Below are 13,094 nucleotides of genomic sequence, written 5' to 3' on the forward strand. Positions count from 1 at the left end.
CACCTTGCTGGTGTGGCTGTGCCCTGCCTGGCACGGGCAGACCTGTGTCCCTGTGCTGGTAAGAGCTGCTGTCCACGTTTTCTCCCCCTGGGAACCCCTGTTTCTCCCACAGATCTTCAGCCAGGCGGACACGGCGCTCAAGCGCTGGGTTCTGGAATTCGCTGCCAGGCGGAAGAAGGCGGAAGTTCGAAACGGGATCATCAGAAACGACAGCTTGTGGGATAAGCTTTTCTTTAATAAAATACAGGTAAGGAATTTAACAAGGGAGTCCGAAGCCAAGGAACTGTCCTTTCTTCTAGCAATGGCTGGCTTCCTTCACGTCACTGCAGTTCCCTCACCTGGCGCTGAGGGCAGGTGCTGCTCACCAGCCAGGGACAGACTGAGCAAGGGAACAGCAAGAGGAAATGCAGCACAGTTTGTTACTCCACTAACTTGCATTAAATTGTGCCACATTTAATTTAATTTATGTATTTATCTTTAAACACCATGCATAAGATGCCAAAATTTCAGTTGTGCTAGGGATAGTTTTCCAAAGGGAAGGGGGAAACTCAAGGCAGCTTTTGCCACATCCCTCCAGCAACACGAAGAAATCGCCTTTTGCAGAATCCTGCCTGTTTTTCAGGGCTCTTGGGTGCAAGCTGTGCCCTTGCACAGGCACCAAGGAGGGATGTGGTGCAAAGGCACTTGTCCTCTGGCAGGTCAGGTTGCCCAGAAACCAGATTGTGGCCTCCAACACCAGAGCTGCTGTCACCTCTTTGGTGTTGGGGTGCTCTGCCTTGCAGGGACCTGCTGTGGACTCTGCCTGTGCCCTGTGGGGAAGGGCAGGGGAGGGGATTGCATCAAATCCACTCCTGTCCCCTCCCAGTGGGGAGGAAACTCAGGAAGGTGGTCAGAAAAAGAGGAGTATGATCAAAGAGACCTTGCTCCAAAGTTCTCTGCAAATTCTCTATAGATATGATGGGATTTAGGGTTTGGTTTCCATGGGGCATATTCAAAACTGGAGTTTTCCTAAAAAAAGAAGAATAAATCTGGAGAGAAAAACTGCACAAATAAATCACAATTTAACCACAGGGGAAAGAAATCAAACTGCCCTGCTGTGTGCTACACATCTCCCTAGTAAAAAAAAAAAGAAATAAATATTAAATGGGCTTTAAACTAGGTTTTCCAGGCTCTGTTCAACTCTAGGAAGTTGTGATTACTTTGTTTTATTTTTTTTTAATTGGATAACTCATCTGGAGACATGCCACTTAATTTTTAACTAAAGAAACCGACTGTACTCTTGGTCTGTGGATTAGTTGTCCTCAGTGTGCAGAGAGAGCAGAGTTCAGAGGGAGCTGCTGGGAGCCCAGACAGGAGACAGCCAGGCTGCATATTGATTCTGAAGCTGGCAAGACTGGCAGACTCAATCAGGAGTTGTTTTCCTTTGTGCTGGGTTTTCTTTTTACTTTTAGAATAAGAAAAAGGAAATGAAGGGGGGGAATGGGTGGGGAAAGAAGTAAAAAAACCAAAAAAACCAAAAACGACAGTGTTATTCTAGATGGGAAATCCATTAAAAACTATGAGGTGTGAATAAGCAAAGGAAGCTGGAGGAGGAGAAGAGTCTGTTTTTTATCCTCCAGTTCCCAGAGCCAGATGTGCTTCTGCAGGAGTGGAGACAAGCTCCTCCTGCCAGGGACGTGAGACTCTCACCCCTGTACCTGGAATGGTTTTTAATTTGGGCACTATTCCTACCTGTGACAGGGACAGTTGCTGCATTGTAAGATTTACCTGCCCTTTTATCACTAAGGAAAGATTCAGGGTCAGTTCACATTTCCATAGCAAGCCTGCACCTGTTCTAGAGGGACCATTTTATAAAGCTACTGAGCTGATACTTTCATGGCACTGCATATAACATGTATATGTACATTTAGGTGAGACATTAGGAAGAAATTGTTTCCTGTGAGGGTGGTGAGACCCTGGCCCAGGCTGCCCAGGGAAGCTGTGGCTGCCCCATCCCTGGCAGTGTTGAAGGGCAGGTTGGATGGGGCTTGGAGCAGCCTGGGCTGGTGGGAGGTGTCCCTGCCCATGCAGGGGGGTTGGAACTGGATGGTGCCTTCCAACCCAAACCAGCCTGTGATTCTCTGCACACTGTATCAGCAACACCCACAGACACTGCTGGTTTTGCCATCATCACTAATGTGTGCTGCTTCCTTGGGTTTCCTGACGTGTCCAACAGGCGAGCCTCGGCGGGTGCGTTCGCATGATAGTGACAGGTGCTGCCCCCGCCTCTCCCACCGTGCTGGGCTTCCTCCGCGCCGCCCTCGGGTGCCAGGTGGGTTCCTCTGGCTCTTTGGACATGTTCCTTTACTGTCAGCTTGAATATGTGCTGTAGTTTAGAAAGGAGATGGGTTGGGACCTCAGGACCGCATTCCCCACGGCTCTACCAGTGTTTGCAGGCAAGAGCTGCTGCAGTGCAGGCAGCTGCCAAAATAAAAAGCACAGACTCATCCCACCCAACTCTCAGCACTTAACTGAGTATGTGCAATTAAATGTGCTTGTGTATGGGCTAGGAACTTCATTAAATGAGGTTTATTCTATGTAGAAATGGAGAGAGATAATCTACAGATGGCAATTTAACCTACCTAAGATACCCACTGCATTGCTTCTCTTTGACTAGGAAGCCCAGGGCAACTCAAGTCCTGATTCAAGAGCCTAAAGTTAGGTGAGGAAAGAAATTCCGAGGTGTATTTTTAAAATGTCCCCCAAAAATACCCTTCTTCCCCACTAAAAAATTCCTCTCATAGAGTAACATATTTGTTGACTCAAAAGCCAAGTGCTGAGCTTGTCTTCTGACTGTACAGCTGAAGCTCTACAGAGCAGTGGTAATTAACAGGAATGCAAATGAAATGTTGTGTAGAGGCAGGGAAAGGGTCCCCGTGCAATCCTTGCATTTTATTCTGTAACAACGAAATCACAGATACTGCTTTAAATGTACCTGTTTCTTTGTCAGGTTTATGAAGGTTATGGACAAACAGAGTGCACAGCTGGATGCACCTTTACGACCCCAGGGGACTGGACATCAGGTAACAATTTTGTTCCACCATTTCCAGAAAGAATTTCTTTAGAAAATTCTGGACTGGAAGATCACAGGGTGCTGTGCAACATTCCCCACCAAGTGAATCATCTTCAGCAAATATAATGTTCTCAAAAGTATCCACAGTCCAGAAGAAATACACAGATGTTGGGCATGTTTGCCTGGGGAGATCAGGAATTGTCCCTTTACCATACTCTCATCTCTGCACTTCTGGCCCTGTGAGTCCTCTCTAGAGGCTGGAGCTGAATATTAAAGAATGTTTGTTAGAACAAAATGCTGGAACAAAGAAAAGATTAATACATTAATGTATTTTGTAAGCAAACCCAGGCTTGAATAGAGATCCACCACTATTCAATGCTTCATAGATTTCTAATACTTAATATATATTTTATATATTGCACTAAGCAAGATTCAGATAATACATGCAAGTACTTTGCCTTAATTTCTTGTCAATATAATTAATATTTACAATAATGTCTTGAAATGGGCATCACACTGATAAAAATTAATACTAGTAGGAAACCTGAACATTGGATGGATATTAGTGGGTCTTGTCAGATAAATGTTTCCTTCTTTCCAACCCAGATTTTCTGGGGATGGAGAACAGCAGATGTTTTCTGCTCCCAGCACAAGTGTTTGGTTTTCTTCAAACCAAATCTAGCCCCTTGCAGATACTGGTTAGTCCTGGGGCTCACTGGCCCCTGGCCAGCATTGGCAGATTATAATGAGTTCAGCTTAAGAAAGGGTTTAGTCTCTTGCAGGTGAGGGAGCCATGGTCTGGGTTTCAACATGCTATTTAGATATAGTGCTCAGCAACATGATTTAAGCACTGAACAGGTAAATTAGGTTATGGTAGGGGAATTTAGGTTATGGTTGAACTTGATGATCTTCAGGGTCCCTTCCAAACAGGATGATTCTATGTTTGAAAACAGGGTTTCTACGGATTCAAAGAGGGGGTTTGGGGATTTACCCTTAATAGTACAAAACCTTAAATGAGGAAATTATTTCTGCACACAGACACAGCCCCTGCAAGAACATCCAGTGCATCTACAACTATGTGAGCATCTAAAAATAAAATGCTAATTATTCCTTACAGAATAGAGATGACAAGTGACTTGATAACTTTGATTTCCAGGTCATGTAGGAGCCCCTTTGCCCTGTAACTTAATCAGATTGAAGGATGTGGAAGAGCTGAATTATTTTGCTGCCAAAGGAGAAGGAGAGGTAGCAAATCACATTTTTATATCAAATTCTCACTAGTTAACACTGTGTTAAGTAGTTATGTAGTTATAGAAGCATTTTACCTTTGTAAGGTGCATGGTTGCAGATGATGGTGTTACATATTACAATCAGGAAAGGAAAATGTCAGTTCAGCAACAGAGCAGCAAAGCATTAACTAAAAAGGGGCTGTGGCAGTACTTCCAGCCAATGCCATGCCTGATTACTTTAACAGCTAAGGCTGAATTAATTAGTTCAGCTAAGAAAAGCTGAATTGCTGTGATTTCTACATTGCTGTTATTTCTATTTGTGCATAAATTAAAATTATTGAAAGAACTTTGTTATTTTTAACTGCAAGCTGAATCCAAGCCAACTTCAAGCCAACTTCAAGCCAATCAGTTTTGTGTTCCCTACTTCATGCTTCCATTAGTTTGAAAAAAAATCCATAGGTAATTTTATAACACCCTATATTTTGGTTTCATGGAGCACTGTCATTAAGTCACCCTTTAAAATATTTCCGTCGTAGTGAATTACACTTCAGCTCGTAAGGATTTACAGCAGAATGATAAAATAATTTATCAGGAACTCTGACTGTTTTGCAGATATGTGTGAAAGGACCAAATGTTTTCCAAGGTTATCTGAAAGATGAAGAGAAGACAACTGAAGCTCTGGATCCAGAGGGCTGGCTCCACACTGGAGACATCGGGAGATGGTTACCTGTGCGTACTGAGCAGAGGCTTAGTTGCCATGTCAGGTGTATTACCCTGTGTACATTTGCAAGTACTGAACTAAAATTTCCAAGCAGATCTATCTTTACAAAGGATTAACTTTATATTTTGCTGAATAAGCTTGGTAGCTCAGTGAAGCATTTTCTGGTGATCTAAAGAGCTCTGTTAAAAGCAGAGTGCTTACTGAGTCTCTATGGTTAAATAACTTATCTGGGAACTCTCCTTTCTTTCTCCCAACAGAACGGGACTCTTAAAATTATTGATCGGAAAAAGCATATATTTAAACTTGCTCAGGGAGAATATATTGCACCAGAGAAGATAGAGAATATCTATATCCGCAGTGACCCTGTTGCCCAGATCTACGTCCATGGAGACAGCCTGCAGGTAAAACCTCAGCTTTTCAGAAAATACTGCTTTATTCTTTGCAAATAGAAGACAGAGAGCTGGGCTGAGGGGAAAGCGTGACAGGATCACGCCACGTTAGTGCCCTGACGTGTCCCTGCTGTCCCAGAGCTGGCTGCCAGCCACGCCGGAGCTGAGCTGCTGGGGTGACCCTAAGCAGCTTGGAGGATGTTGTGGCCAAAGATTAAGCCTTTAAATTTGTTTCAGTGTCACCCTCTGGTTCTCTGCAGCTCTCTCTTGACACATTGCCTGCTGCAAGCTCAATGAAGGCAGCGCCACCCCTGCAGCCCACCCATTTTGACCCATCTTGGGTTTTTGCCTCGCCCCTCTCCCCACATCCCAGCCCTGTTCCCGGTTTGCAGTTGTGCACGAGTGAAGAGGGTTAATTTGCAGCTTTATACAAAGACGTGCAGCTTCTGAAGGCATTGCAGCTCATCCCTCCGCACTGACTGCCCACAAACCTGGGCTCCCCGTGGCGTCAGGGGCTGCCTGAGACTCACAGCCCCTGAGCTGCAGGTGTGTAAACAATACGGGCTGTGTTGGGCTCTGACTCAGGCAAAACATGAGTATCATTGAATGAATGTCCAAGCCGAACACAAACACAACTGAAGGCATCATTGGCAAATGCAGGAACAGTCAAAGAGAACCATTTAATCCGAGGAAAAGGCAGAGACATCAAAATATACCTCGCTATGGCACGGTAGCAAATTATTGAGGTAATGAAGCAAGAAATGATAAACACATATCGAATTGAACTGGTTTAGGATTCACTTCAGTGTCAGGCCTTAAATGTCATTCAGCACTTGCCTGCAACTCTCCATCTCCTTCACCTACAGGCCTTTCTGGTGGGAATTGTGGTGCCTGATTCCGAAGTTATGCCAGGCTGGGCAAAGAAAAGAGGGTTTGATGGAACATATGCAGAACTCTGCAAAAATAAGGTTTGTCTTTCTAACTACCTGCAGTACAGACATCTTTGCACTCCAGCCTGACCTAGTTAGAGCAGGAGGCCGTTAATAATGATCTCAGTGGCAAGAATTATTTCCTCACTGAGAATTAAGCAGGGCTGACCTGGATACTGTGCTGACTGATGGTACAGACCTCTGCAAACTCCTCCCTGGGGGAAACAAGGGTCTGGCTTGCAGAAAACAACAAGAGAGGTTCGTTATGTTTAGATGTCTTAAATGAGGATTCCAGCCCTATCGACACATGCTCTCTAATACTGGGGAACTGAGTTGCATCCCATCAACAAACACTGATGCCACTGAATCACCCCACTGGTGTCTGTGGGAAATGAGTCTGGCAAATGGATCCAGGATTGCAAACTTCAGCATCTATGTCATATAAGTTTGAAAAGATAACCTTAGTTTTCCTGTTGGGTAAAAGAGTTAACATCCTCACATGTAAGTTTAATTTTTGTACATTTCTTTAATAGAATATTTGCTAATTATGTATTAACTATCAATAAGGCACTTGAACTTTACTCAGAAATGTGTTTTCTTGATGAACAATGACATAAGGCCAACCTCTGATATGAGGAATTTCTGTTTTAACCCAGGAACTGCAGCAAGCAATAATGGAAGACATGGTCCGGTTGGGGAAGGAGAGTGGACTTCATTCCTTTGAGCAGGTGAAATGAAACAACACATTGTTCAGTGTGGTCAGACAGGCAATTTGTCCACAGGTGTCGAATGGGGATTTGTCAGCATTTGTGCTGCTGTGACATATCCTTGTTGCAGCTGCACACTGTGTTTTCTGAGAGCTTTTTTGCTTCCAACTTTGTTCCATTGAAAAAGAGACAGCTGTGATTCTGCCTTCCACTCCTGCTTGAAATTTGAATTAAATGTAGTGAAAGTTTTGGGTGCAGAGGTAAAAATCTAATCCAGGGACATGAATAATCTCCAGTCTGACAACCAGGGGTCAAGATTAGTATCCGTAGGGCTCTGATGCTTCTGCCATTGAAAGCACTGGTAAGAAACTAGGTCACCAATTACCATTCTTATAACTGACCTAGGAAATGCTGCTGGTTTATTTATTTTCAGCCTGGGCACTAATTCTTTTCTGGTGCTTGTGTAAATATCTCTGCAACAGAGCTACAAACACTTCACAAGGAGAGAAGTGAAATCAACAGTTAATTACATAGCATTAAAAACACAGTAAAAAAAAATCCACCACATTTTAAAATATCTAATGTTTATTTGTGTTAAAATAATGAATATCTTATTCATTGCGTGTAATTAGCAAGGGCCTTTTTGCTTTTGTTTAGACTGTTTCTGAGTGGTAATTCTAATGAGTAATTCACCATATCTAAGTGCAGCAGAAGCACCATTAAACATAATCTTATTATTATTAATCCCTTAGTTACATGCAAATCAAATAATAGTAAAAAGAAATTAATTAAAAAAATGAAATTCAGTATAAAGTGCAGCTTGAAATGGACATAACTGTATGTGGTAATAAGTCTGGTTTGCTCCTGCCATAATCTTCAGTGTGTGAAATATCCTCAAGTAATCAATTCTACCAGCAATTTGCAATTGAGAAACTGGAAGGCAGTGAGGGAAGCCGTGCCATCTTTCTAAAAACTGAGAATAATGTTTCACATTTCAAGAGTAAAGGGCTTAAAAATTCTATTTCTGTAGCAACATACAATCTTAAAACCAAACTTTGAGCCAGATATCAGGGCTAATGCTCTGGTGGGACCCCCTGTGTATGGAGGAGCCCCTCTGTATCATCCCTGTTCTTGTCCACAGCCTGAGCTGGGATCTCTGGCATAGAAGTGACAACTCTGGCTCCATCACCAACAGCTTCCAGGGCACAGGCTCTGAAAGCCAGGGGAGCATTCATGAGTAACAGGGACACTGATTTTGTGAAGGACAACGCTGGGGGAGGAACTGCACCGCTTTGTTTACTGAGGAAAATTGAACCACAAATCTGAAGGGAATTTAAAAATTGAGTCTCAGTCTATGTTCCCGCAGCTCTGAGTCTAACATAGTGCAAACTGGTCTGGTTTGGGGAAGCAGCAGATGGCTGGGGAATTTTGTCTTATATCAGCAGGCCACGACCAGTCACGCGGCAGTTTTCTGCTTTCTCCCACACCAGCACTCCCAGAGCTGCACTGGAAGGAAACGCTCCCATCTGTGCTGCCAGGCTCCCTGCTGTGCTCAGGCTGTGCTGGTAACAAGGGCAGCCTTGGGAAATCCTGGTTGCCTAGGATGAATGATTTTATATTGTTTTAATTAGCTAGTAACACAGCATCAATTCTTCCTTAACAATGATCATCGTGTGCACTCTCTGTGCCTGCAAAGCTTCGTGATGATTTTGCAAGGCTGAATTAATGCTGTGTACTTTCACTTGCAGTTTGGTTACGATGATGTTTCTTAGAGTGACTCCCTGCCCTCCCTCCCTTCTCCTGCCTTCCACAGTCTTTCCAACTGTGTGGAACTCCACAGCTGCAATATCACATATGGTGCCACTGTCCCTTGTGCTCAGCCTCGCTGTGTCGCAGCTTCATATAGAAAAGAGGTTCCTGTGCTCATCCTCTTGGAGAGCGCCCAGCTGGCAGGGAGCAGGGAAGGGTGAGGGGTGGTGGAGGGATCTAGTGTCACCTTGGAAAACTTGGGAAGGTGAGGTAAATCTGGGGGATCCAGCAAAAGGGTCCCTTGAGTTCCAGGTGCAGCCACCAGCAAGGCTGGCATAAGAAGTTAGTGTGATGTCTGCGATTTTTGCTATAAATATTTCACTTTCTCATTTTAGGTCAAGGCCATTTACATTCACTCTGATATGTTCTCGGTACAAAATGGTTTGTTGACGCCAACGTTAAAGGCTAAAAGACCTGAACTCAGAGATTACTTCAAAAAACAAATAGCAGAGCTATATTCAAGCATCTCCATCTGAAACCACGGGAAGAATGTTTGGAATGATGGACTTTTTAGCAATATTAGAATAACACTCAAAAAATGCAGAGCCAGAATGACACAGCTGAAATGGATAAACATCTGAGTCTTACATTTGAGCCTTGCATTGTTCTAGGACTTCACCACTAACCATAATTCTCCTTCTTTTTTCCATCACTGTGATACAGTTTATTTTTTACTCCATGTACACCATAGGGTACCACTAAGGACTGTGCTAAATGGCCACAATATATACAGAAATGTCAATCTGTCACCAAGTAAATTATGGAAACTTACCTTACTAATAACTACAAACATTTTTAATTAAAATAGGGAAAATTTCAGGTATGCCTGCTCATATTGGATTGTATATAACCTAATGCATTAGAAACTAAAGTTGTTGATCAATCAATAATATGGTCTACCTCAAACAACCAGTGATTGATGGTGAAAGTCTGTTTTCCCTGATCTGACACTTCAAGCTGGATATTGATTTATATATTAAGTGATAGGTTTTTTTTATTTTCCAAGACATAAATACATTAATTCAATTGCTAATGACCTAAGTAACAACCAGAATAGGAACAGGAATTAATCTTCTGCTATTTGTACCTAGTAGGCCTATTATTATATTACATCTAAGGGATTAATATTACCTTGAAATTACCAGAACAGGTTAGGAAGCAATAGGATAGGATTCCCTCTACTTTTCATCCCAACTTGGTTTATACATGGCATGCTGGTTTTACATTAGGGCCTCCTTCAGCCCAGTGCACTCATTGACATCTGAACTGCTCAAACTGGGAAGGCTGGGAAGGCATCACTGGCTCTCTGGGAGTTCCCGTTAACCCATAATGCTCCCGGTCCCTAATCTGTTACTTTACATGCTGCTAATACCGCATAGTCCAGCTGGGCTAACTCCCTTTCAGAAACAGCACTGAAGAAATGGAGCACAAGGTCTAAGCTGTGATTCTGAAGGAAGGGGGCTTAGGTCTGGGAGAAGAGCCAGCCTGGGACGTGGCAGTGGAGGGAGGGCATCCCTCGGCTGGCTGCTGGAGAGGAAGAAACGCTGCTGCAAGAGGCCTGTGGAGATGGGCAAAAGGCTGGGTTAGCAGTGCTGCTGTGAGGTGTCACTGGACGTGGTTGCAGAGAAGCCTGCTAAGAAAACATCTCTCCGTTCAGACATCTGGAAGCCTCAGTTCCCACTGTCATTGCTTCCAGTGGCCTCTCGGGAATAAAGAGCACGTGGTCTGGACAAAACCTTAAGACTTCACAACCAGCTGCAGCCACCAGAAAGGGGACAAGTCCCACGTGGAACATGAACAGACTCTGGGGCTCTCTCCTGATACAAAGCACGGTACAAAACAATGAGAAAACTGTAAAGTCAAGTCGCTTGAATGCTTGGACTGTCAGCAGTTTCCTTCTGCTAAACAGGGTCTTATGTGTGTGTGTTTTAATAGCTGCTGTTTGTTGCAGCAGTGCATAGTGGCATGGAGCTGTGCCTGCTAGATCAGCTTTGCTAGGACAGTGAAAGCACGCTCATTTTCTCTCTTAAACTGGAATCCGCTGTAGATTTTTGAAGCTAGAATTTCAAATTTTCAATCTGAATCATCTCTTATTTTCCCTCAGATATTCCATTGCATGCTTCAAAATGAAATCAATTGAATTAATGAGTGAGTGTTACACGAAGACTGATTTATTGCAGTATTTTGAGAACACAATGATGCAAAGGAAACCATATCAACTAACATAATCACTCAGATAAAGCATTTGATTTATCAGATGTGGAAGGATTTGGCTGAATCCCTTTTTGCGCCTGATTCCTCATTTGATTCCAGTGCAATGAGTCATATCAGTCCAAAGCAAGTCAGAGATATCACTGCTGTCAGCCCAGACTACAGCACATTCATTTTTCACCAACGTACGCAGCAGCAGCACCCCTGGGGAGGCTGCGTCTGCTACGTGGAGGGATCACAGGAGTGACTGGATCAAATCTGGCTCTTTAGGTCAAGTCACAAAGGATTTTTATCTCTCCGGTGTCTAGTTCACCTCCTTTCTGTATCAGCCAAAAGACAGGCATTACACATGCACGCTTCAGAGCAATGCAGAATCACATTCAGTACCATTTCCTGCCTGCTTCAGTGCAACGAACTTTTAAAGTACATTAAAAAATAACTACTCATCTAAATAAGTACAGAAAAGCTATTTTCCACTGATCTCTTTCTACCATGTGAATTTAACTTTTCTCCTGAGGTTATTTCAGTTTACCAAATTTTTAGACAACTACACTCTGTATGAGGTACAGAAGATCCCAAGATGAGTTTATTTATGGCTTAGATGGCTGTTATTTTTACCTACCTAATGCTAAATAATGTATCTGTGTTCTTCTTTTGGTGTTTGATGCACAATGTCAGATGCACTAGAGCCAGAGATATGGACACCAAAAAAATAAGAAAAAAAATACCAACTTGGCCACACGAGGACGGTGCAAAATTTGGGAGAAACTGTGTTGCCCCACCAGAAGTGTTGTTGGAAGCTGTAGAAATGAACCAAAAGCTCTTGTTAATACCTTCTTGTGAAATCAGGTTTTCTCCTCCGGGTCTCACCATGATCACAACAATGCTGTAGGAGGTTACAACTTGAAAAGAGCACACACGTAACACGTGAGCTGGGCACAAACACCTTTCTCTTTGAATTCCAGGAATATTTATTCTCCATTGAGCTTTCTTAAATTGACATACCTCTTGTGAGCACCAAGGAAAAAATCCCCAGGGCTGCCCAAGAGCCAGTTTTATTTTTCCTTAAGATAACTAATCACAAAATGTATTTCTGATGTTAATCTGACTGAAAAGAGCTGAGACTTAAGTGCTGGTACAGAAGTGGCAATGCAAGTTCCCCTTCCCTGTAAGGAGCTCTATTCCTGATGGCTTGAGGACTGGTGTAACTAATTGCTGTTATCTGGGGGTTCACTCTGCAATCAGTTAATGAATAAACACAGGAAGGCCACCAAAATGAGCCCAGCTCTGCTGCTGGGGTGAGTGGGCTCAGTGCTGGGACATCTTAAATCTGGGAGCTTCTTCCTGGGCCTGGTGCTATGTCTGTGAAGTCACTGGAAGTCTGTCTCCAGTGCTCATGTACAAAAATGAGAATAAAACACTTTATTTATTTCCCCCCCCCCCCAGGATGAGACTAGTGCTTTGTTATACAGGTTGTATGTTCTTTGCTCAACACGTTGCACTGACACGACCCTGTTCTGCCGCGGGAACGGTCAAAGACACGAGTGTGAGAGGAACCACAGCAGGCAGCCCTCACCCCGTGCTGGCAGGAAACACAGAATTGTTCCTTCCTGAAAGGCACGTTTGCAGGTTAAACTGGTCGAGACGCATCAGTTGAGAGCGAGAGAGACAGTGAGTTGTTTATTGATAAAGTATTATTTTGCAATCTGTCCTCATTGTGAGTAAGTATGTATCAGCATCAGTAAAGTCCAGTGTCATTTTTTGCCATGAATATGAAAATCTTGCATATAACAAAATAATCTGACTTAATCATCTGGAACTAAACAAATTAACTATAGATTTTTTTTTCTTTGTTTTCCATGTGTTAAAAGCACAAACTGGTGAACTATATGTAAATAAACAGCTACAAGATGAATGTAAAACAGGAAAGAATATACTATTTTTGCATGGTAACAAATTACTTAAAGACCTCTTGATGCCTTACAGAAAATTTGGAAAAAGCATTTTATTTAGAGGCAATTCTATCCAAGTACTTTTTGTATCTTTA

At 43.1% G+C, this 13,094-nt stretch overlaps 1 protein-coding gene across 1 annotated transcript in view; it reads left to right on the forward strand.

Moving 5' to 3' along the window:
• The window catches only part of ACSL6 (acyl-CoA synthetase long chain family member 6), a 51,660-nt gene extending 39,827 nt beyond the window's left edge, over positions 1–11,833 (forward strand). The window contains 9 exon segments of the mRNA XM_051631213.1: positions 113–247; positions 2,216–2,311; positions 2,990–3,062; positions 4,209–4,297; positions 4,894–5,010; positions 5,260–5,403; positions 6,258–6,359; positions 6,977–7,048; positions 9,172–11,833. Of these exon segments, the coding sequence (XP_051487173.1) occupies positions 113–247; positions 2,216–2,311; positions 2,990–3,062; positions 4,209–4,297; positions 4,894–5,010; positions 5,260–5,403; positions 6,258–6,359; positions 6,977–7,048; positions 9,172–9,312 (969 nt within the window). The 3' untranslated portion in view covers positions 9,313–11,833.
• Positions 11,834–13,094: the final 1,261 nt, after the last annotated feature.

Source organism: Apus apus, chromosome 13, assembly GCF_020740795.1.
Source record: "Apus apus isolate bApuApu2 chromosome 13, bApuApu2.pri.cur, whole genome shotgun sequence".
In the NCBI taxonomy this organism is placed as follows: domain Eukaryota; kingdom Metazoa; phylum Chordata; class Aves; order Apodiformes; family Apodidae; genus Apus; species Apus apus.